Source organism: Calidris pugnax, unplaced genomic scaffold (assembly GCF_001431845.1).
Source record: "Calidris pugnax isolate Ruff unplaced genomic scaffold, ASM143184v1 scaffold42, whole genome shotgun sequence".
Lineage (NCBI taxonomy): Eukaryota > Metazoa > Chordata > Aves > Charadriiformes > Scolopacidae > Calidris > Calidris pugnax.
In genome coordinates this window covers 1,197,851-1,220,306 of record NW_015090920.1, presented here as the reverse complement: position 1 = coordinate 1,220,306, position 22,456 = coordinate 1,197,851, and the positions used below count along the sequence as shown (strand labels likewise).

General features: G+C 50.6%; 1 protein-coding gene across 1 annotated transcript in view; it reads left to right on the top strand.

Annotated features, from left to right (window-relative positions):
• Positions 1 to 21,092, top strand: part of HPSE (heparanase) — a 23,954-nt gene extending 2,862 nt beyond the window's left edge. The window contains exons 3-13 of the mRNA XM_014949809.1: positions 3,355 to 3,500; positions 6,747 to 6,872; positions 7,615 to 7,788; positions 8,257 to 8,428; positions 9,655 to 9,702; positions 12,670 to 12,763; positions 13,395 to 13,501; positions 14,461 to 14,575; positions 17,706 to 17,824; positions 17,979 to 18,125; positions 19,222 to 21,092. Of these exons, the coding sequence (XP_014805295.1) occupies positions 3,355 to 3,500; positions 6,747 to 6,872; positions 7,615 to 7,788; positions 8,257 to 8,428; positions 9,655 to 9,702; positions 12,670 to 12,763; positions 13,395 to 13,501; positions 14,461 to 14,575; positions 17,706 to 17,824; positions 17,979 to 18,125; positions 19,222 to 19,381 (1,408 nt within the window). The 3' untranslated portion in view covers positions 19,382 to 21,092. The remainder of the gene's footprint in view (positions 1 to 3,354; positions 3,501 to 6,746; positions 6,873 to 7,614; positions 7,789 to 8,256; positions 8,429 to 9,654; positions 9,703 to 12,669; positions 12,764 to 13,394; positions 13,502 to 14,460; positions 14,576 to 17,705; positions 17,825 to 17,978; positions 18,126 to 19,221) is intronic.
• Positions 21,093 to 22,456: the final 1,364 nt, after the last annotated feature.

Here is a 22,456-nt window from a genome sequence, read left to right as displayed (position 1 = left end):
TCCTCCCCTTTTTGGGGGGGGGGGGGTCCCCCTCGAACCGGGTCCCCGGGGGGCAGAGAGGTCCGTAGCCGCGGGGATGGGGAACCCCGGACATCCCGGCGAGGATCCGGGGGAGGCTGCGGGGTCCTTTCCTCACTTCGGGGATTCCCTAATTTTCCTCGAGCTGCCCCTTTGGGTTTGTGCTCCGGGAGCTCCATCCATCCATCCGTCCGTCCGTCCGTCTGTCCGTCCATCCCTCGGGGGCAGCTCCCTGGGAGCAGCGAGGGGGGAGGGGGGGTCAAGTGGGGAGAGGAGCTGCTTTGGGAGCACAAGAAAAAAAAAAAAAAGGAAGGAGAAAGAAGAGAAAGAAGAGAAAGAAGGGAAAGAAGAGAAAGAGAAATAAGAGAAAGAAAGTAGAGAAAGAAGAGAAAGAAGAGAAAGAATGTAGAGAAAGAAGAGAAAGAAAGAAGAGAGAGAAAGAAGAGAAAGAAAGTAGAGAAAGAAGAGAAAGAATGTAGAGAAAGAATGTAGAGAAAGAAGAGAGAGAAAGAAGAGAAAGAAGAAGCCGCCGAGCAGAGGGGCTGCTTCTGGTGGGACTGGGGGCTGGGAGCCCCTGCTGCTCCATGGGATAAAAATCATCCGAGTCCTCAGAGCAGCTTCGTAGACGTTTGCCAGGGCTGTGCCAAGGTGAGGTCAGACAGGCGCTGAGGAAGGTCTGTCACCATCAAAGCTGCATCAAGAGATCCTAAAAATGAAGCCTTTTCCCTCCCCACGGGTGACACTGGACAGCTCTGGACTGCCGAGTGGTGGTGTTCCCTGCCTGTTCTTTTGGCTCTGACCTCTCTCTTGCATTTTCTTCACTGCTTTTGCTCTATTTTTTTATTTTTTTATTTTTTTTTTGTACTGCATTACTTCTCATTCTGCCTCTCCAGGCTGAGAGAGCTGGGGTTGTTCAGCCTGGAGAAGAGAAGGCTCCGGGGAGACCTTAGAGCCCCTTCCAATATCTGAAGGGGCTACAGGAGAGCTGGGGAGGGACTCTTTGTCAGGAAGTGCAGTGACAGGATGAGGGGTAACGGTTTTAAGTTGGAAGAGGGGAGATTTAGATGAGATACCAGAAAGAAATTCTTTGCTGTGAGGGTGGTGAGGCACTGGAACAGGTTGCCCAGAGAAGCTGTGGCTGCCCCATCCCTGGAGGGGTTCAAGGCCAGGCTGGATGGGGCTTGGAGCAACCTGGTCTGGTGGGAGGTGTCCCTGCCCAGGGCAGGGGGGTTGGAACTCCATGATCTTTAAGGTCCCTTCCAACCCAAACCATTCTATATTTCTATGATTTTGGAAGCTATCTCAATTCTTTCATTTTTGTCTGTCAGACCCTGTTTTTCAGCCCCACGGTATTTCTCTTACTCCTGATTTCCCTCCTCCCACCACTTCCATCTTTTCCTCCTCACCAAGGTCGGGGGGGAAGAGGAAAGGTGCCACCAGCTTCATTGGAAAGTGCTCAAAGATCCCCAACCTCCAGCCCCCAACTGCAACTGCAACACCTCGGGGTTCATCCTGGGGCCAGCCCCACCACCGCAAGGCTCGGGGAAGTACTCGGTGGCCTCTTATCTACTGTTTGTCACCACCGAGCAGATAGTGCTCGTGAGGCCTGGCATCCCCGGATGCCTGGTGGTTTCCCCCGGGGCAGGCCGGCTGTCAGTGCTGCACATCCTGCCCGGGCTGCCTGCAAGTTGCAGGGGCAGAGCTTATGTTATTTCGTAAACACGCTTCAGGAAAGCTAATGTCTTTTTTTTTTAATTTTTTTTTTTAATTATTTTTTTTCTTTAGTTTCATGGTCACCTTCTCCTTAGTTTGGAGAAGAGGAGGCTGAGGGGAGACCTCATTGCCCTCTACAACTACCTGAAAGGAGGGTGTAGAGAGGCAGGGGTTGGCCTCTTCTCCCAAAGGACGAACGACAAGACCAGAGGAAATGGTCTGAAGTTGGGGCAGGGGAGATTTAGATTAGATATTAGAAAGAATTACTTTACTGAGAGAGTGGTCAGGCACTGGAACAGCCTGCCCAGGGAGGTGGTGGAGTCACCATCCCCGGAGGGATTTAAGAAACGTATAGACATGGCTCTTCAGGGCATGCTCTAGTGCCCAAGGTTATTGGTTTATGGTGAGGTGTTGAGTGTGGGGGTTAGTTGGTGGGTGCGGTGTTTTTGGTGGGCGTTTGGTGTGGTGTGTTTTGTATTTGGTTTTTTTATGTTTATTTTGTTTTGTTTTGTTTTTTTGAGGTTGGACTCGATGATCTCAGAGGTCCCTTCCAACCACTAAAATTCTGTGATTCTGTGATTCTCACAGGACTGGTATATTACTTCTGTATAACCCAAACCAGCAAATCTGGGGGAGAAGGATGCTTAGGGCAAAAAAACATACCTGTTTTGAAGCATTGCCTTACTTTGACCCTGGGACTATTTGGCTCCCCGTCCAGAAGCATGTTCCCTGGGGCACCTCTCCCCCTGGTTGCCCTCCCGAGACTCTCCTGGCCCCCTCGGCCGGCAGCGTCTCCGTTGCACAGCGCAGAGGGATGGGGCTCAGGTCCAGCAAGGGGTCAGGAGTGCCCAGGTCACCTACTGCAGTGCACCCCACTGAGCACTCACCGTGTTTAGCCTCTACACCCAAGCCATAGCCTGCGTGAGTCCTTCTCATCCTTCTTGGGTGAGAAGCTCAACATGAGCCAGCAGTGTGCACTGGCAGCCCAGAAAGCCAACCCCATCCTGGGCTGCATCAGGAGAAGTGTGGCCAGCAGGGCCAGGGAGGGGATTCTGCCCCTCTGCTCTGCTCTGGTGAGACCCCACCTGGAGCTCTGTGTCCAGCTCTGGAGTCCTCAGCACAGGAAGGACATGGACCTGTTGGAATGGCTGGAGGGCCATGAAGGTGCTCAGAGGGCTGGAGCACCTCTGCTGTGAAGACAGGCTGAGAGAGCTGGGGTTGTTCAGCCTGGAGAAGAGAAGGCTCCAGCGAGATCTCACAGCAGCCTTCCAATATCTGAAGGGGGCTACAGGAGAGCTGGGGAGGGACCCTTTGACAGGATGAGGGTTAACAGTTTTTAATGGAAAGAGGGGAGATTTAGATTAGATATGAGGAAGAACTTCTTCACTCTGAGGGTGGTGAGGCCCTGGAAGAGGTTGCTCAGAGAAGCTGTGGCTGCCCCATCCCTGGAGGGGTTCAAGGCCAGGCTGGATGTGGCCTTGAGCAACCTGGTCTGGTGGGAGGTGTCCCTGCCCAGGGCAGGGGGGTTGGGACTCGATGATCTTTAAGGTCCCTTCCAACTCTAACCATTCTGTGATTCTCTGAATATAGTGTTTCTTCTGTTTCTTGGCATCTGTTCCTCAGCAATCCCAAACTGCGTGCCCTGGCAACAGCCCTGTCCCCAGGCTTCCTGAGGTTCGGCGGCACCGAGACGGATTTTCTCATCTTCGATCCCAACAAAGATTCAACTTTGGAAGAAAAAATCCTCTGGGAACTTCAGAGCAAGCAAGGTAAAACGGGCACCAACGTGTTAGACTCCGTCCTGGGTTTAGCAGGTAGCTTTGATGCAGGCTGGAGATGCTGCAAGGGCACGGTGGTAACACCGGAGGTCCTCCACAGGGTCACCATTGCTCTCCTCTGTGGAGAGGAGATCTGTGGACCTTCAGCACGGTCCATGGGAGGAGCTGTGCCAGCCATGGGAAAGCGAGGAAGGATGCGGAGGCCCCCATGTCCACCCTGGCATCTGCTGGGACTCTCCCTTTGCTGCCCTGTGCTCCCTCCAGCAGCCTCGGGAGCTCCCCCGGCCTCCCAAGGTCAGCTCAAAAGTTGTGGTTTCATTGTGAAATAATCTAATGAGAACAGAGTGTCCATTTTCTCTATCTTGGCCAAAGCCAGAGCTAGGCTGGGGGTGCAGCCTTGCCCTCCTGTCGCTGGGACAGGGCAAGTGCAGACCCACCAGACCATTGCTAACTGTTCCAGCTTGGTCCTGCTGCACGAGGTTTCCTGCTGCATTCAAGTCCATGTCCTCTCTGAAGCTGGCAAAAGCACACGAACTCTTCTAGATGTGTTTGAGATGAAAAAAAAATTCCCAGAACCCAGCACAACAGTGCAACCGTACAACAGAGTCGTTTAGATGTGGTGTTGGGGGATATGGTGTAGGGGAGAACTTTGTAGAGTGGGGGTTGATGGTTGGACTCGATGATCCCAAGGGTCTCTTCCAACCTGAAGGATTCTGTGATTCCAGGAACAGGCGATGCTCAGTTTGGAAGTCAGGTGGTACTTTGCTGAGCTCTGGGTAACCGTGACTCCACATCCTGGTGACGGCTTGTTCCTGGTTTGCGTGCTGAGAAAAAACAAAACAAAACAAAACAAAAAAAAACAAACCAAAAAAAACCCCACATGAACTTCGAAGAAAAAGCATCTTATGACACATGCCAGCGTTGCCATCAGCACTTCCCCCTGCCTGAGATGGGCAGCGCAGGAAGCATTGCCCCATATCTGCCCGCAGCGAGGCAGCCCATGGACCCTGCCACCCCACTGCTGGGGTGGCTTATCTCCCTGCACGCCGTCAGCTGCCCGGAACCGAGGGGTTTGGGATGGTGCTCCAGCTAAAATAGCTTACCGGGCTGCGACCACCATGATACAAGCCTCCAGAAGCACAGGAGGGTCTTCCCACACTCCCCCGGCACCTTAAATTGGGAAATGCACATCATATATATATAAAATGCATTATTGCGTAGCAAGACAGACCTCTGGCTCTCAGCCTGGCACCCAGCAGTGGTGCCTCCTCCCGAGGGATCACGGAATCATGGAATTGTCAGAGTTGGAAGGGACCTCTAGAGACCATCCAGTCCAACCCCCCTGCCAAAGCAGGGCTGCCCAGAGCACATCACTCAGGAGCATCCAGGCGGGGCTTGAAGATCTCCAGAGAAGGGGACTCCACACCCTCCCTGGGCAGCCTCTGCCAGGGCTCTGCCACCCTCACCCCAAACAAGTTCTTCCTCACATTGGAGTGGAACTTCCCATGGTCCAGCTTGTGCCCGTTGCCCCTCGTCCTGTCACTGGGAACCACTGAGAAGAGTCTGGCTTCATCCTCCCTCAACCCCCCCTTTAGATACTTCATAGAATCATAGAATCATAGAGTTGCCCAGGCCGGAAGGGACCTCCAAAGGCCATCTAGTCCGACCTCCCCACAGTCAGCAGGGACATCCCCAACCAGACCAGGTTGCCCAGGGCCTCGTCGAGCCTCTCCTTGAATATCTCCAGGGATGGGGCCTCAACCACCTCCCTGGGCAACCTGTTCCAGTGCTCCACCACCCTCACAGTAAAGAACCCTCTCCTCATCTCCAGTCTAAATCTGTTCCCCTCCAGCTTGAAGCCATTGCCCCTCGTCCTGTCACTGCAGGCCTTTCTAAACAGGTTCTCCCCAGCCTTCCTGTAGGCCCCCTTCAGGTACTGGAAGGCTGCTCTTAGGTCTCCCTGGAGCCTCCTCTTCTCCAGGCTGAACAACCCCAGCTCCCTCAGCCTGTCCTCGTAGCAGAGGTGCTCCATCCCCCTGATCATCCTTGTGGCCCTCCTCTGGACCCTCTCCATCAGGTCTATATCCTTCTTATATTGAGGGCTCCAGACCTGCACACAATACTCCAGGTGAGGTCTCACCAGAGCAGAGTAAAGTGGCAGAATCCCCTCTCTGGACCTGCTGGCAACGCTTCTTTTGATGCAGCCCAGGGTGGGATTGGCCTTCTGGGCTGCAAGTGCCCACTGCCTGCTCATGTCCAGCTTCTCCTCCACCAGCACCCCCAAGTCCCTTTCCTCAGGGCTGCTTTCCAATCCCTCACCCCCTAGTTTGTATTGGTGGCGAGGATTGTTCCGGCCCAATCCTTGTCAGCATGAACAAGGTCTCCCCTCAGCCTTCTCTTCTCCAGGCTCAAGAGCCCCAGCTCTCTCAGCCTTTCCTCATCAGGGAGAGGCTCCAATCCCTCCATCATCTCTGGTGCCCTTCGCTGGACTCTCTCCAGCAGTTCCCTGTCTCTCTTGAACTGGGGAGCCCAGAACTGGACGCAGGATTCCAGTTGTGGCCTCCCCAGTGCAGAGCAGAGGGGGAGAATGACCTCCCTCCACCTCCTGGCCACACTCTTCCCTACGCAGCCCAGGATCCCATTGGCCTCTTGGCCACCAGGGCACATTGCTGGCTCATGGAGAGCTTACTGTCCACCAGGACCCCCAGATCCTTCTCAGTAGTACTTCCCAGAAGATCCACCCCTAACCTGTATTGGTGCCTGGGGTTCTTCTTCCCCAGGTGCAGGACCCTACATTTGTCCTTGTTGAACCTCATGAGGTTCTTCTCTGCCCAGCCCTCCAGCCTGTTCAGGTCGCGCTGGATGGTGGCACAGCCCTCTGGGGTGTCAGCCACCCCTCCCAGTTTGGTATCATCAGCAAACCTGCTGAGAACACACCCTTGTCCAGGTCATTGATGAATATGTCGAACAGGGCTGGGCCAAGTATTGACCCCTGAGGGACACCACTGGTCACAGGCCTCCAACATGACCTTGCTCCATTGAGTCCTGTCACACAACCAGGACTCAATCCACCTCACTGCCCCCTCATCTATCCCACACTTCCTTAATTTTCTAATCAGGATGTTATGGGAGACGGTGTCAAAAGCCTTGCTGAAGTCAAGCCAGGGTCCTTCACGTGCTGGACGCTGGCCGTGAAGACGAGGACTTATCGCTCTCAACTTTCTTCTGCCCTAACAGAGGCTTGCGGCTCCAGGCCGGCGTTCGCCGCAGTGGAGAAGCTGCTGCTGGCCCAGTGGCCCAGCCAGGAGAAGCTGATTCTTGCAGAGCATAACTGGAAAAAGCACAAAAACACCACCATCACAAGTAAGGCTTTTTGATGGGGATTTCTGCTGGGGTTTATAACCAGGGGGCTGCGACTTTCTGCCCTGCAGTGAAAGGGTTGTAGGCTGTTGGGAGCTGAAACCACTGGAAACGAGTATTTTTTCTAAGTGGGTGAAGTGTTTCCAAGAAATCTTTTTCCACTGTCTGCCACCTTGTATTTAGCAGTAATCAGCTGCTGCAGGGGTTGGGAAAGAGGAGGCTGAGGGGAGACCTCATCACTCTCTACAACTACTTGAAAGGCCATTGTAGAGAGGTTGGAGCTGGTCTCTTCTCACAGGTAATTAGCCACAGAATGAGAGGGAATGGTTTCAAGCTGCAACAGGGTAGGTTTAGACTGAACATTAGGAAAGAGTGTTTCACAGAAAGAGTGGTCGGGCATTGGAACAGGCTGCCCAGGGAGGGGGTGGAGTCACCATCCCTGGACGTGTTTAAGAGTCATTTAGATGTGGTGTTGGGGGATATGGTGTAGGGGAGAACTTTGTAGAGTGGGGTTGATGGTTGGACTCGATGATCCCAAGGGTCTTTTCCAACCTGAATGATTCTATGATTCCATGATCTCAAGGCTTTTCAGGGTGGCCTGGGCTCTTCTGTCTGGCTGGGGGAGCCTGGCACATCTGCAGCACCAGGCTACAGAAATACAGGCAGGGAAGACCATCACTTGGCCGAAGCTCAACTAGCGCACTGTGACCTTGAGACAAACATCCTCCCTTTCTCCTCCCCGCAGGAAACACGCTGGATATTCTCTACAGCTTTGCAAACTGCTCGGGGTTTCACCTGGTCTTCGGGCTCAACGCCTTGCTGCGGAAAGACGGCTTGCAGTGGGACAGCTCGAACGCCCGGGCACTGCTGGACTACTGTGCCTCACGGAGCTACAACATCTCCTGGGAGCTGGGAAACGGTAAGCGGGAAGCCTGCTGGTGGGCCAGGTCAGTGGTCACCTGGAAAGGTATGGCCGCAGGGTACTGGCCAGTAATTTTGGATGTTTCGGATGACAGCCCAATAAAGGTAAAGCAATGTTTTATTGGGAAAGAATTAAGGTCTTAATTGGCAAGGAGAGGTTGTCACAGAAGGCCCAACAAATGAGTGAATTGAGATGATTTTGCTGCTCCTACCTGAGATGAGGTGAACAAAACCCCCCGAGGAGCGGTGTGTCACCTACGGGGACTGGCTGGGACAGAGCGCTGGTGAGCAGCACGCTGCGTCCCACAGGCTTTCGTTTTTGTGCTCATCACCTTCCAATATCTCATGGGTACCGTGCCAGATCCCATGAAAGCGTAGGCAGTTGGTACCCCCCATGTGGCATGAGCTGCCCTGTTAAAGCCCCGAAACTAGAGTGGGGTCCTGATGGCATGCGTGTCTTCCCCAGAGCCCAACAGCTTCAGGAAGAAATCTGGTGTCTACATCGATGGCTTCCAGCTGGGGCAAGATTTTATTCGCTTACGCCAACTTCTGAGTGACTATACCCTCTACCAGCACGCGAAGCTCTACGGTCCTGACGTCGGGCAGCCCCGAAAGCACACACAGAAACTGCTGAGAAGGTAGGAGTGTTGGGGTCCCAGCAGCAACCCCTGGGGTGGGCAGTGGTGGCTCCTCTCCAATGAGACTTGAGTAGGGCAGTGATGGTGCCTCTGGACTGGGCACTGGTGAGGCCTCACCTCGAGGGCTGGTTCAGTTCTGGGCCAATCACCACAAGAAGGACATTGAGGGGCTGGAGCATGTCCAGAGGAGAGCCACCAAGCTGGGGAGGGGTCTGGAGAACAAGTCCTACGAGGAGAGGCTGAGGGAAGAGGGCATGTTTAGTTTGGAGAAGAGGAGGCTGAGGGGAGACCTGCTTGCCCTCTCCAGCTCCCTGACAGGAGGGTGGAGAGAGGTGGGGGTTGGCCTCTTCTCCCAAGGGAATCATGAGAGGAAGAGAGGAAATGGTCTGAAGTTGGGGCAGGGGAGGTTTAGATGAGATCTGAGGAAGAATGACTTTGCTGAGAGGGGGGTCAGGCCCTGGAAGGGCCTGCCCAGGGAGGTGGTGGAGTCACCATCCCTGGAGGGATTTCAGAAAGGTGTAGACATGGCACTTGAGGGCATGCTCTAGTGCCCGAGATTGTTGGGTTATGTCTGTTCGTGGGTTGGTTTTTTTTGTTTGGTTTGGGGTTTTTTTTGATTGGACTCGATGATCTCAAAGGTCTCTTCCAACCATGAAATAGTCTGTCTGTGAGACACAGGGAGCGTGAGGAGGCATCTGGGCAGGGTTTTACGGATTTTCTGCTCCAAATCAATAGTAAGAATGTACAAACGGGTATGTCCAGTCTATTTGAGAACTAATTTCCTGCATTTTTCCTTAAACTAGAAACATGGATTTTGTTTTTTTCCTTGGCTGGGGATGACCGAAATCTTATTTGTGTGCACCAGCTCAAGGACTAAATACTCAGCCAGTTGAAACTAAGACTCCAGCAGTACCGCAGGGACCTGCACACCTTTCAATCGAGTGCCTGCCCCAGTGCTGTGCCAGCAAGGGCTTTTCAACCTAGAAATCTCCATGTGTTATACAAAATTAATATTCATCCTCCCAGCAACCTGCTTAGGCAGCTCAGGCTGCCCAAAGCCCCTTTAGAAGTCACCACAAGCATGGCCCCAAAGAAGTTCTCCATCACCGCTACCAGCCAGGGGGGAGAGGGGAGGGCTGGGCATGGCAGCTCAGTTGTGGGGGACCATGACCGCACACCGGTACCCGCTAACCCCCTGCTCTCCACTGCATCTTCTCTGGTTACAGCTTCCTGAAGTCAGGAGGGAAGGTGATCGATTCCGTCACGTGGCACCAGTAAGTACCTCTCGGATGGTGGTGTCACTCTGTGTATCGCCTGTTTGCTTTACAAAATACCCATTGCAACATCTCAACAGGAAAGGAGGAGTGAAATACCCCTTTCAGCAGCTCCTCGTGTGTCTCTCTGCAAACTCCTCTGCTCGGCATGAGAGATGAATCGAGGGAGCAGGTGGAGGGAGGTCATCCTGCCCCTCTGCTCTGCCCTGGGGAGGCCCCAGCTGGAGCACTGGGACCAGTTCTGGGCTCCCCGGTTCCAGAAGGACAGGGAACTGCTGGAGAGGGGACAGCAGAAGCTACAGAGATGATGAGGGGCCTGGAGCATCTCCCTTACGAGGAGAGGCTGAGGGACATGGGCCTTTTTAGTCTGGAGAAGAGAAGGCTGAGGGGGGATCTGATCAAGGCTTATAAATACTTCAAGGGTGGGTGTCAGGAGGATGGGGCCAGTCTTTTTTCAGTGGTGCCCAGGGACAGGACAAGAGGAAATGGGCACAAACTTGAATATAAGATGTTCCACCTGGACACGAGGAGGAATTTCTTTGCTGTGAGGGTGGCAGAGCCCTGGCAGAGGCTGCCCAGGGAGGTGGTGGAGTCTCCTTCTCTGGAGACATTCAAACCCCACCTGGACACATTCCTGTGCAACCTGCTCTGGGTGGACCTTCTTTGGCAGGGGGTGTTGGACTAGATGATCTCCAGAGGTCCCTTCCAACCCCATGGGATTCTGTGTGAGCACGTTAGGAGAAGTGCAGAAGGTCTCCAAAGAGGCTACTTGGTGGGGGTTTTGCAATGCAGGCGTAGCAGCCGGGCATGCCGTGTGAGCAGGACAGTCGTTTGGCTTGCTCAATACGTGCGGTGAGAAAAAACAGAAGTGGGATGTGGAGAAAGAGACGGCACGGCAGCTTTTAATTCCCAGAAGGGTGTGCGGGGGCAGGTCACGGCTCTCCCTCTGGCATGGCGAGAGCTCCTGCAGTGACTGAGCCTTTTTGCATACTCCGTGTCTCAACACGTACCACAAGCTAGTGAGATGTGAGCAGCAGTCCCGGTTGTCTCAAAGCTCCGAGCTACCAACGGAATCATGGAATTGTCAGAGTTGGAAGGGACCTTCTAGAGACCATCCAGTCCAACTCCCCGGCCAAAGCAGGGCCACCCAGAGCAGGTCCCACAGGAATGTGTCCAGGTGGGTTTGAATGTCTCCAGAGAAGGGGACTCCACACCCTCCCTGGGCAGCCTCTGCCAGGGCTCTGCCACCCTCACCCCAAATTCTTTTTTCCTCGTATTTCAATGGAACTTCCTACATTCCAGCTTGCAGCCCTTGCGAATAAAATGCACTTTCTCACAGGAAGGAGGAAAAAGGAAAAGGCATCAGCTCAGGCTTACTCAGCAGCAATGACTCCGCTGAACTTCTGCAAAAGCCAAAGTTTTTTTAACGTTAAGGTTTTAAACAACCCGTGGGCTTTGAAATGGTGTCAGTGTGCCTGGCGTTGGTGTTCTCCTTCACACCAGAAAGGCTGGATCTGCTGAGTGAAAGCCTCACTCCCTAAAAGCAAATTCAAGGATCCCGCTGGCAAAGGCACCTAACTCCTTGTAAAAAATGCAGCAGGAGCCTCGTTAGCTGATGCGTTAAACGCTGCCTTTTTGTCTCTATTTATGTCTGCTTGATAAAAACGAAAAGCTCTGCAGGTCTGGTGGACCCTCACCCATAGAGAAGTGCTGGCAGCTTCTCCTGCTCCCTTACCTTTGTTCTCTCAGGGGGTTCGGGCTGTGTGTGTGGGTAACTTGCTCTCAGATCCCACCTGCCATGAGCCCCACGTGCTTGAAAGTGATTTCCACGTGAAGGGGGTTCTTCCTTCTGGAGTCAAATGCAGCGTGGTGTCATGCAGCAGCTGGGTAACAGAGGAAAAAGATGCACACACTTATATTTATGTATACATGTACGGCTTGCCTGTGTATTTTGAGCTTCTAGCAAAGCATTGAAGATGGATGGAAGCATTTCCGGCTGGATATTAGGAAAAATTTTTTCACTGAAAGGGTTCTCAGGCATTGGAATGGGCTGCCCAGGGAGGTGGTTGAGGCCCCATCCCTGGAGGTGTTCAAAAGACGGGTTGATGTAGTGCTGGGAGGTCTGGTTTAGTGATGATGTTCCTTGTTTGTTGTGTGGGTGTCTGTTTTTGTCAGTTGGGTTGACGGTTGGACAAGATGATCTTTAAGGTCCCTTCCAACCTAGAAGATTCTGTGATTCTGTGATTCTGTGATGTCTTCTCCCCTTCCTGGGCTGTTCTTGCCCTGTGGCTGCCTTCGCTTTAAATGGGCATGCGTTATTTTCTTTACTAATTTGGGATTATTGGGGTTTAGCTTCCTCTCGTGGCTGGAAGACTTCAGCTACTTCTGGTAGGATGGAGCGACAGATGAAATGCAAATACCATGGGGATCCAAATTCCCTTCTGTTCTTTATTCAGACAAACCAGACTTCAAAGCTCTTCTGCTCATGGTGGAGGGCAATCTTCATCCTGTAGGGATGCCTCCAGCCTGTCCCCCTCCAGATGGCCAAAATATTCCATCAGAAGGTGGGGTCTAGTATTTTTAATATATAGCTTGAAACAGAAAAGCAAGTAGCCATGTAGGAGCATCAGACTCCTCAGCAAGAGAAGATTTATAGAAACTGGCTCTTATTCAGTGATGTTTTCCTTGTTCTACATGAAAAAAAAAAAAAAAAAACAACCCTACTACTTCTGTTGATCAAAATTTCTGTGATATCCTGCCTCCAGCGAGGTAATTACCCCTGATAGTCCCTTAAATACAAACAACATACCTACAAATTTGGGGGAAAAAAAAAGAACTGGACAGAAAAATAGTGCTGTGGATAAATGCCTCAAGTAACTGACTGCTTTTGGTGGTGTTTTGTACCAGTAGTGATATCTTTCCTTAATTTTGCCTGTGGTTTTGTGTTGTTTTTTTTTCTATTTCCAGCTACTATGTGAATGGACGAAGTGCAACGAGGGAGGATTTCTTGAGCCCCAAAGTGCTGGATAGCTTTGCCACATCCGTACATGAAGTCCAGCAGGTGCTTTGTCCTGCTCAATCATTCCTATGTTCAGTTTCCAGGGCGTTAGCAGAGAATTCGGAATAAAGTATAATTTCCCACTAGCAATAAACAGGGACCCTCGAAGCTTGGGTGCTGCTGCCATTGGAAATAAATAAAAAATAAAAAATTAACAATACTAATACTAAATGAGTTCCAGTAGCTTCCCATGCAGGAAGCAAGATGCCAGACACATTGCAAACCTACAACATTCTCATTTATCGATGTCGTCATTACGTTACAGGGATGTAAATTTATAATCATACCCCACCCACCCCTAATTTCTTTGTATTTTGAGATCCTAAGAACAGTATAACTTAGAGTGTAGCACTACTCAGCATGAGAAGACTTACAGAACGTGGCTTTTAGTAATGTTTGCCTCATTCTACATGTGTAGACATGATTATTTTTGGGGGGGGGGGAGCAAGTTTGCTTCTAGTCGTTTTGATCAAGATTTCTGTGACACCCCACCTCAGGTAGTGTTATCCCTTAAATTCAAACGTCATACCTAGGCATTTGGCTAAAGCACAAAATTTGGACTGCCCAACTCTTTCAGTAGCCAAAAAACTTAACTGTTGTCTCTCTCTCTTCTTCCCTACGCCACACTGGCCAGATCGTTGGTGGGACTGTGCCCGAGAAGAAGATCTGGCTAGGAGAGACGAGTTCTGCCTACGGAGGTGGAGCTCCCAGGCTGTCCAACACTTATGTTGCTGGCTTTATGTGAGTACCGTGTCACAGGTCTGGGGAAATCACACAATTTCCCAGCTGAAGGGGATTGCACATGTGCCCCGTGGGAGGAACATCTCCCTCAGGCTTCCTGGGGAGCACAGGCAAGGGGTGGGTTGAGGATCGTAACCATCCCACCGCTCCATGTGTGTTTTCCCTATGCCTGAGGTTTGAGGTAGGACCAGGTAATTGATTCCTACGGGAAATGGAGGATGAGAAGCATGAGAACGTTGGATTTCTGCCCTCAAATCTGCAATGCTAACTCACTCCATCCATGAAGATGGAAGGCCGTTCACAAGATGGGTGTCCATTTCCGATGTTATCCTTTGGCCACCATGAAATAACTAACCAAAGGGAAATTTAGTCATGAAAATTATTTTCTCCAAGGACTCCTGCTGTAGCATTTTGTTGAAATAAAAAAAAAAAAAAAAATCAGGCTTTTCTTAGCACTTTGATCAGTTTGTAGATTCAGGGAGATAAAATTGATGGGAATGTGCAGTTCACACTTTGAAAAATTAACCAAAAACCTGGTTGGAATGTATTGTTTTCCCTCCTATAAGGCATGATGATCTTTTCATCAGGGCCTGATGGGTCAGCAACTCCAAGCCTGGTAATGGCAGGCAACCTTGTTTGTTGGTGTGATGACTTCTCGCAGCCTTCAGGCCTTTGGCCAGTTCAGGAGCATCTGCTGCCCCTCTCCCAGTTTCCACCACCTGCAAACAGGGAAGTGGAGCAACTGTTCCCACCAACTCTAGAGGTGGTCTGAAATTATTTTTTTTAAGGTAATCGATGCAAGACTTGAATTGAAATTAGTTGTGTGGTTTTAAGGAAGTGGGCATCATGCCCTAACTCTTGCTTTCCTGCTTTCCCCAGCTGGTGTTGAAAAGGGGCAACGGCGTACAGCTGAGGTCAGCCGCGTCATCTGCGCCTTCTTTGCCTCATTTTTTTGGCAGGTGGTTGGACAAACTCGGGCTTTCAGCCAGGCAGGGGATTGACGTGGTGATGAGACAGGTTTTCTTCGGGGCGGGGACCTACCACCTGGTGGACGCCAACTTTGAGCCTTTGCCGGTACGTATGCAACCCCGCATATATATGTGTGTATATATATACATACACAGACACACAGGATATTTACTGGCACTGCAGGGGTGCAGCTAGACTCCAGCAAAGCAGGGGCTGATTTCTGGGACACGATGCTCTGATTTGTAGGCAGACACTTCTGGAGTTCACAAGGCTTTTCTGGATGGACAGTTTTGGTTGGAGTACTCCCCAGCTGAATGATGAGTAGCTTTTAAAAAGAAGTGATATCATAGAATGGTTAGAGTTGGAAGGGACCTTAAAGATCATCGAGTTCCAACCCCCCTGCCCTGGGCAGGGACACCTCCCACCACACCAGGTTGCTCCAAGCCCCATCCAGCCTGGCCTTGAACCCCTCCAGGGATGGGGCAGCCACAGCTTCTCTGGGCAAACTATTCGAGTGTCTCAACACCATCACAGCAAAGAATTTCTTTCTGGTATCTCATCTAAACCTCCCCTCTTCCAATTTAAAACCGTTACCCCTTGTCCTGTCACTGCACTTCCTGACAAAGTATTATAATAAATTAGATCCCAAGTGAAAACCAAACCGACATGAAGTCACGACTCGAGCGTTTCTTGGGTCGTTGGCATATTTAGTCTTCAGCAGTGGCTGAAAGATAATTAAGTGAAAACATGCATTTGGTATAGTCAGGTTTATTAAGATAAAACATTGTGCTGCAATGAAACATCATTATTTAAACTATACGTTGTTCTTGCATGTACAGCATGTTTCTTTGTGCTGGTAGCACTTACCCTGGGGAGAGAGGACAGCATCTTTCCTCTTAGCTTTCCTCTCATTTTTCTGCTTCCAAGTTGTGATTTTCACAGGCTCACAGAGACCATCTGAGAGGAAACCCAGCATATGGGCTTTTCCTGGCCTGCCTGTTCAGCTGGTCTCTGTGCCAGGGGCTGCGTTGTCAGGCTTGTTGCTTTGGGCTTTTTATTCCTTCTGAGGAATAAAAAAAAAAAATAAAATAACAGAACAAAATAAATAGAAGAAATATATAAACTATAAATAAATAAAATAATTAATTTATTTAAATGAAAAGAGGCTGAGGAGAGACCTCATCACTTTCTACAACTACTTGAAAGGCCCTTGTAGAGAGGTTGGTGCTGGTCTCTTCTCCCAGGTAATTAGTGACAGAACAAGAGGGAATGGCTTCAAGCTGCAACAGGGCAGGTTTAGGGTGGCCATTAGGAAACAATTCTTCATGGAAAGAGTGGTCAGAGACTGAATAGGCTGCCCAGGGAGGGGGTTGAGTCACCATCCCTGGATGTGTTTAAGAGTCATTTAGATGTGGTGTTGGGGGATATGGTGTAGGGGAGGACTTTGCAGAGTGGGGTTGAGGGTTGGACTTGATGATCCCAAGGGTCTTTTCCAACCTGAATGGTTCTATGATTTAACATAGATTTAATTTGGACTGAAAGGATGTGCCTTGTTCCTCATCTGCAGGCAGCAGAGATGTTAATCAAGCTAATAATGATTTAGAGGCAGGGAAATCGAAAGCCAGGTCCATCACCCAAAAGGCTGCATCTTCTTGCAGAGGGCTGAGCATACAGGCCAATAGGAAAAGTTACTTCCCTGGGCTCACACAGGGAGTCAGGAGAGAAACCTGACCGTTTTCCTTCTAGGAAAACCTCAAAGACAAAGATGGATGAGCTGGGAGAAGCTCTCTGAAACACTGCAAAATGCAGCCTATGCAGCCTACTACTCACAAACACATCTGTGCAGACCACGAGTTCTCTTTGGGCATGGACTTCGTAGAGGAAAAGTAGCGGTCAAGATGCAAGAAAAAACAAACCTGGAAAAAATGAGTCTGTACTGGGCATCGCCCTGCTCTCAGGCATTGTCCTGGGGTGTCAGAGGATTTACAGAACCACAGAATTACAGAATCACATGGGGTTGGAAGGGACCTCTGGAGATCACCTAGTCCAACCCCCTGCCAAAGCAGGGCCACTCAGAGCAGGTTGCACAGAAATGTGTCCAGGTGGGGTTTGGAATGTCTCCAGAGAAGGAGACTCCACCACCTCCCAGGCCTCTGCCACCCTCACAGGAAAGAAGTTCCTCCTCATGGTTAGGTGGAACTTCTTATGTTCAAGTTTGTGCCCATTTCCTCTTGTCCTGTCCCTGGGCACCACTGAAAAAAGACCGGCCCCATCCTCTTGACACCCTCCCTTGAAGTATTTCTAAGCCTTGATCAGATCCCCCCTCAGCCTTCTCTTATCCAGACCAAAAAGACCCAAGTCCCTCAGCCTCTCCTCCTAAAAGAGATGCTCCAGGCCCCTCATCATCTTTGTAGCCCTCTGCTGTCCCCTCTACAGCAGTTCCCTGTCCTTCTGGAACTGGGGAGCCCAGAACTGGTCCCAGTGCTCCAGCTGGGGCCTCCCCAGGGCAGAGCAGAGGGGCAGGATGACCTCCCTCCACCTGCTGGTCATATTCTTCTTGATACACCCCAGGATGCCACTGGCCTTCTTGGCCACCAGGGCCCATTGCTGGCTCATGGCCATCCTGTTGTCCACCAGGACTCCCAGGTCTTTCTCCTCAGAGCTGCTCTCCAGCAGGTCCCCCCCAACCTGTCCTGGTGCAGGGGGTTATTCCTCCCCAGGTGCAGCACCCTACACTTGCCTTCATTGAATTTCATCCAGTTCCTCTCTGCCCAGCTCTCCAGCCTGTTCAGGTCACAGGATTTACTCGACTGGCATTCAGAAGTTAATCCCAAGACCTGTTCAAAAGCACAAAGTCAGTGAAAGGCAAATAATTTGCCAGGGTGTTTCTTCCGCATCGTGCCTGTGGGTTCAGCCCTGAGATGCTCCCTACCCTGCAGGGGGGCACTTCCAAGCAGACCCTCCCACACAAAAAGAGCTCTGACACTTGCCTAGGAAGAGGAAAATGACTTTAAGGTACCTTGTAAACACAGCTGCTCTGCAGCTTGGAGGCAGGGTCTTCTCTTTAGCTATGCTGTTTGTGGGAATTTAAATGTATATGGTGAAAAACTTGGTAAAGCAAAAAATTATGGGGGGAAAAAACCCTTTGAAATTACCAGCAAATTGAATGGTATGTGAAGGACCATGTGGCATGGGCATGTACACAAGTGCATACGTGTGTTTTTGTCCCTCCCAGGACTACTGGCTCTCGCTGCTCTACAAGAAGCTGGTGGGTACCAAAGTGTTGCATGTCAGCCTGGTGGGAGCCGACGAGAAGCAGCTCCGTGTCTACCTCCACTGCACCAACACCCTCCAGTAAGCTTCCTGAAAGGGTGAAATGTCCCAGAAACCGAGCCCACGGCCACCCCCAGGCCAACAAAAGCAAACTGGGACAGTGCAAAGACGCACGTTATTTCTGTGAAACTTCTTTCTCTCCTGATCCCCACCATCATCTTCTCTTGCCTTGCAGCCCGAAGTACAGAGAAGGGGACGTGACGCTGTTTGCCTTAAACCTCTACAATGTCACCCAACATTTGCAGCTACCGAATTACTTATCGAGCAAGCACGTGGACCAGTACCTCTTACTGCCTCATGGCAAAGAGACCATACTTTCCAGGTAAACGTGCAAGTCCTCCTATCTCTGTAGAAAGGATTGTGAGCGGAGTTAGTTTTTACGGCCTGTAAAACCTCTCCTTCTTCTAGTTGCAGGTGTGTGGGGGGGTGTGAGGTTACCGTTCAGTCATCTGGGGTCTTCTTCAGTTAGGTCTGATTTCTCTTAAATCAGGTCTCCTAAAATAATAATAATAAAAAATAATAATAATTAAAAAAATAATAATAACAACCACCACAAAACAACACAGAATCACAGAATCCTTGTGGTTGGAAGGGACCTCTGAGATCATCAAGTCCAACCACAAAAAAACAAACAAACAAACAAACAAAAAAACCCAAACAAATACAAAACACACCACACCAAACGCCCACCAAAAACACCGCACCCACCAACTAAACCCCACACTCAACACCTCACCATAAACCAATAACCTTGGGCACTAGAGCATGCCCTGAAGAGCCATGTCTATACGTTTCTTAAATCCCTCCAGGGATGGTGACTCCACCACCTCCCTGGGCAGGCTGTTCCAGTGCCTGACCACTCTCTCAGTAAAGTAGTTCTTTCTAATATCTAATCTAAATCTCCCTTGCCCCAACTTCAGACCATTTCCTCTGGTCTTGTCGTTCGTCCTTTGGGAGAAGAGGCCAACACCTGCCTCTCTACAACCTCCTTTCAGGGAGTTGTAGAGGGCAATGAGGTCTCCCCTCAGCCTCCTCTTCTCCAAACTCAACATGCCCACTTCCCTCAGCCTCTCCTCATAGGACTTGTTCTCCAGGCCCCTCACCAGCTTGGTGGCTCTCCTCTGGACACGCTCCAGCACTTCAATGTCTTTCCTGTAGTGAGGGGCCCAAAACTGTTCTGCTGTTAATCTCGTTGAGAAGAGTAGGAAACGTGCACTTTTCAACTTGTTTGTGCTGCGAGGACACTCTAAGGGAGTGCAGCAGATGCTCTGCGTGTGTGTGTACAACATACACAAACCCTCAAGGGAAGTTTAGTTTGGCTTTGGGGTGAGCTTATGTTTACACTCAGGTCCAGGGCTGTTTTGCTCCACGGCAAACAGAGCCCAGCTGCCCAAACAGCTCTCTCCTTCCCTCTCCAGGTCTATGGAGCTGAACGGCCGCGTGCTACGGATGGTGGATGACAAAACGCTGCCAGAGCTTATGGAAAAACCCCTTGGTCCCGGCAGCACGTTCGGCCTCCCAGCCTTCTCCTACGGCTTTTACGTTATCAGAAACGCCAAAGCTACTGCTTGCATTTAAAGGGCTGCACGCGCGCACGCAGGACAAGTGTAAAGCACTCGGCTCGTTAGGGAAGTTTAATCCTAGAAATTCACGTTTCTGCCGTGAGATTTAATTCTGGCAAGGGATTGCAGGTGTGGCAGCACCGCGACAGCCTGTGGGCTGGGGGAAGCAGGAGGTCGCGCTGGGTGATTGGTACAGGAAAGATGCTCCTTAAGCATCCTTGGAGATGATCCAAGAAGAGCTATCCCAGGAAGGAGCTGGATTTGCTCTCGAGTCACTGTGCCCGAGCATGGAGACCTTTTCCACGCCACACGTGGAGCTGAATCAACTTCTCATGCTGCACCTGGGGTTCTGCCAGCCGGGAACTGCAACCTCCCCTCTCCCTCATTTCTGCAAGCACAGCTCTTGAAGCAGTTCCTTCAAAAGTTTTCCTTCGGAAAGGACAGATGAGCAGGGTTTTCGTTGCAGCTGTACAGCTGTGATTTTGCCTGCACCACGTGGGGAAGCCTGAGGAGGGGGCTGAGGTTGCTGAGGGCATCTTGGGGTGGAAAGCGAGGACACACAAAGCCAAGCGTGGTCAGAACGCCTGGCTGAGAAACCAGGTCCTCCATGGGATTTGGGGCAGCAGCAGCATGTATTTTTCCCAAGCTAGGAGAGTTTGGTCACAAGAAGGAGCTGTGGCCATATGTGGCTTTCCAAAGGCAAGTTTTTGACACAGGAAATGCAGGCTGTTCCTGCAGGGTGGTCCTACCTCTGCCCCCACACACTTCATCCCTGGGAGGAGAGGAGCCCATCAGCGCCCAGGCAAACCCTCCATGGTCAGTGGGCTGCATGGGGAGGGCTCATGACTGGTTCAGCTGGAAAGGACTTCCCTGAACACATCTGCAGGTGAAGCTCTGCTTTACACTCCCCAACTCACTCAGGTTTCTTCTGTCCTTGAGGAAAGGGAAGAATAAGGAGACTGAGCAAAACCCCAACCCTTCCACCATCGGAGGGACTTCAGTGGCCTTAGAACATCCTGGGGACAAACCTGCGCACCCTGCTGAGGTCCAGTGGGCCACCAGCTACTTTCCTCTGGCTGGAGGGCTGCTGGTCTGCAGGTCAGCAGAAAGCCTGGGAGAATACCTCTGGTCTTCCCCACACGTTTATTTGCACCTGCTTTTTTTTGAGCCATATAACTCATGCCACTGTCAGCGCCTTACAATATTTTGAGCACAGCAGGAAAAAACTCTATTTCCCTTCTTAAAAAAAACTTTCAAGTGATGCCACCAGCTACATGAGGTTTCAACGCAAGGCAGGGGGGAGAGGGAGCCGTTTTTAGTGAGAAGACTTTAAAAACAGACACACTTTGGAAGCTGTGGTGAAAAACTGCACGCCGAAAAGTTGGTATTTAAGTTCACTATGAAAACAGTTTTTGTACCCGCAGTGCAGATGCATTCTGTGAAGGGTTATGTATCAGGGGGTAATATAGATCAGAAATGAGACTAATGAAGGCTAAGTTTGTTTACATTGTCCAAAGCAAAGAGAGCATAAAATGGAGTGAAAAGTCTTACATACAGTCAATGTAAAGTTAATAATATATTATTATTATAGTAATGTCAGTTACAACTAAGACATCAAAGTTATCATTTGCCTGGTAGCTTCTTTTTACAACTTTTCTAACAGTTTTGTTAATTCCAATGCTTGTGGCTTATACTTGAAGATTTTAATTAAAGTGGTTTTTACCAGCTTTCGGCAATCTTCCTTTTTTTTTAAGACTCCATTTTTTGGCATACTGACACCGTGAAACTCCCTACATTTCTTTTGGTCGTACAGCATCTGTGCTTTGCATGATTCCCAATGAGAGTAGTCAAGAAAATCAGAATGAAAGCAAGAATACCCAGGTTGGTGTGCTTCAGTTGTAGTTGACCACCAGTTGAGAAGCCCTCCAAGCCCCTGTCTGACTCAGACACAATACGTGGGCTGATGGTCGGCATGCAGGAACTAGTCACAGAATCACAGGATAATATGGGGTTGGAAGGGACCTCTGGAGATCATCTAGTCCAACCCCCTGCCAAAGCAGGGCCACCCAGAGCAGGTCCCACAGGAACGTGTCCAGGTGGGTTTGAATGTCTCCAGAGAAGGAGACTCCACCACCTCCCTGGGCAGCCTCTGCCAGGGCTCTGACACCCTCACAGCAAAGAAGTTCCTCCTCATGTCCAGGTGGAACGTCTTGTATTCAAGTTTGTGCCCATTTCCTCTTGTCCTGTCCCTGGGCACCACTGAAAAAAGACCGGCCCCATCCTCCTGACGCCCTCCCTTGAAGTATTTCTAAGCCTTGATCAGATCCCCCCTCAGTCTTCTAGTCGAGGAGTACAGAGATGTCTGGGGATGCAAATGACGACTGCTCCAGCTTCACCTCCCAGCCATGTCTCCTTCTCTGAGCACACAGCCTGGCTCTTCTCACGGTGGGATGGTGAGAGGTATCGGTTACAGCTCATTAACTCATTAACAGCTCCAACTAACAACACACAACCCGATGATTCTCTCCACAAAGTGTTGCATATTAAGCTTGTAGCCACTGTTAGCTCTGCACAACCACGGCACCAGGGAGGGGAGCAGAAGAAACAAGAAGCTGGATCCCAGCACACCAGGACAGGTACGGCCAGAACCAGAGGCCAACATCACCCTCGCAGGACCTGCCTGCAGCAGAAACACCTGCCCCATGGGCACCTTGTCTCAAGGGCTTTCTTCTTCCCCTGTAAATGTTGTAAACCTTGTCGTTCTGACCTTTAGTGTCTATATATACCTATACACACACGTATCTGAGAACTGATACAATTATTATATCTCCCACGTGTTCCAATTTACTTTTGCATTTTCTTCCTCTGGAGCTTGGATGACTCACCTTGTAAATCGGTTCCTGCAAGGTGGAGTAAATTGTATAACGTTAAAGACCTTTGTACAGGGGGTCACTTAATGTATGCAAAAATAAGAAAACTGATAATCTCCTTAGAATCAGGGGCAATTTGTCCACCAACTCAAATATGAGTCAAACAAGACAGTGGGGCCTTAATGGCTTTTTGGTGATTTTGTGCTATTCCCTAGATTTTT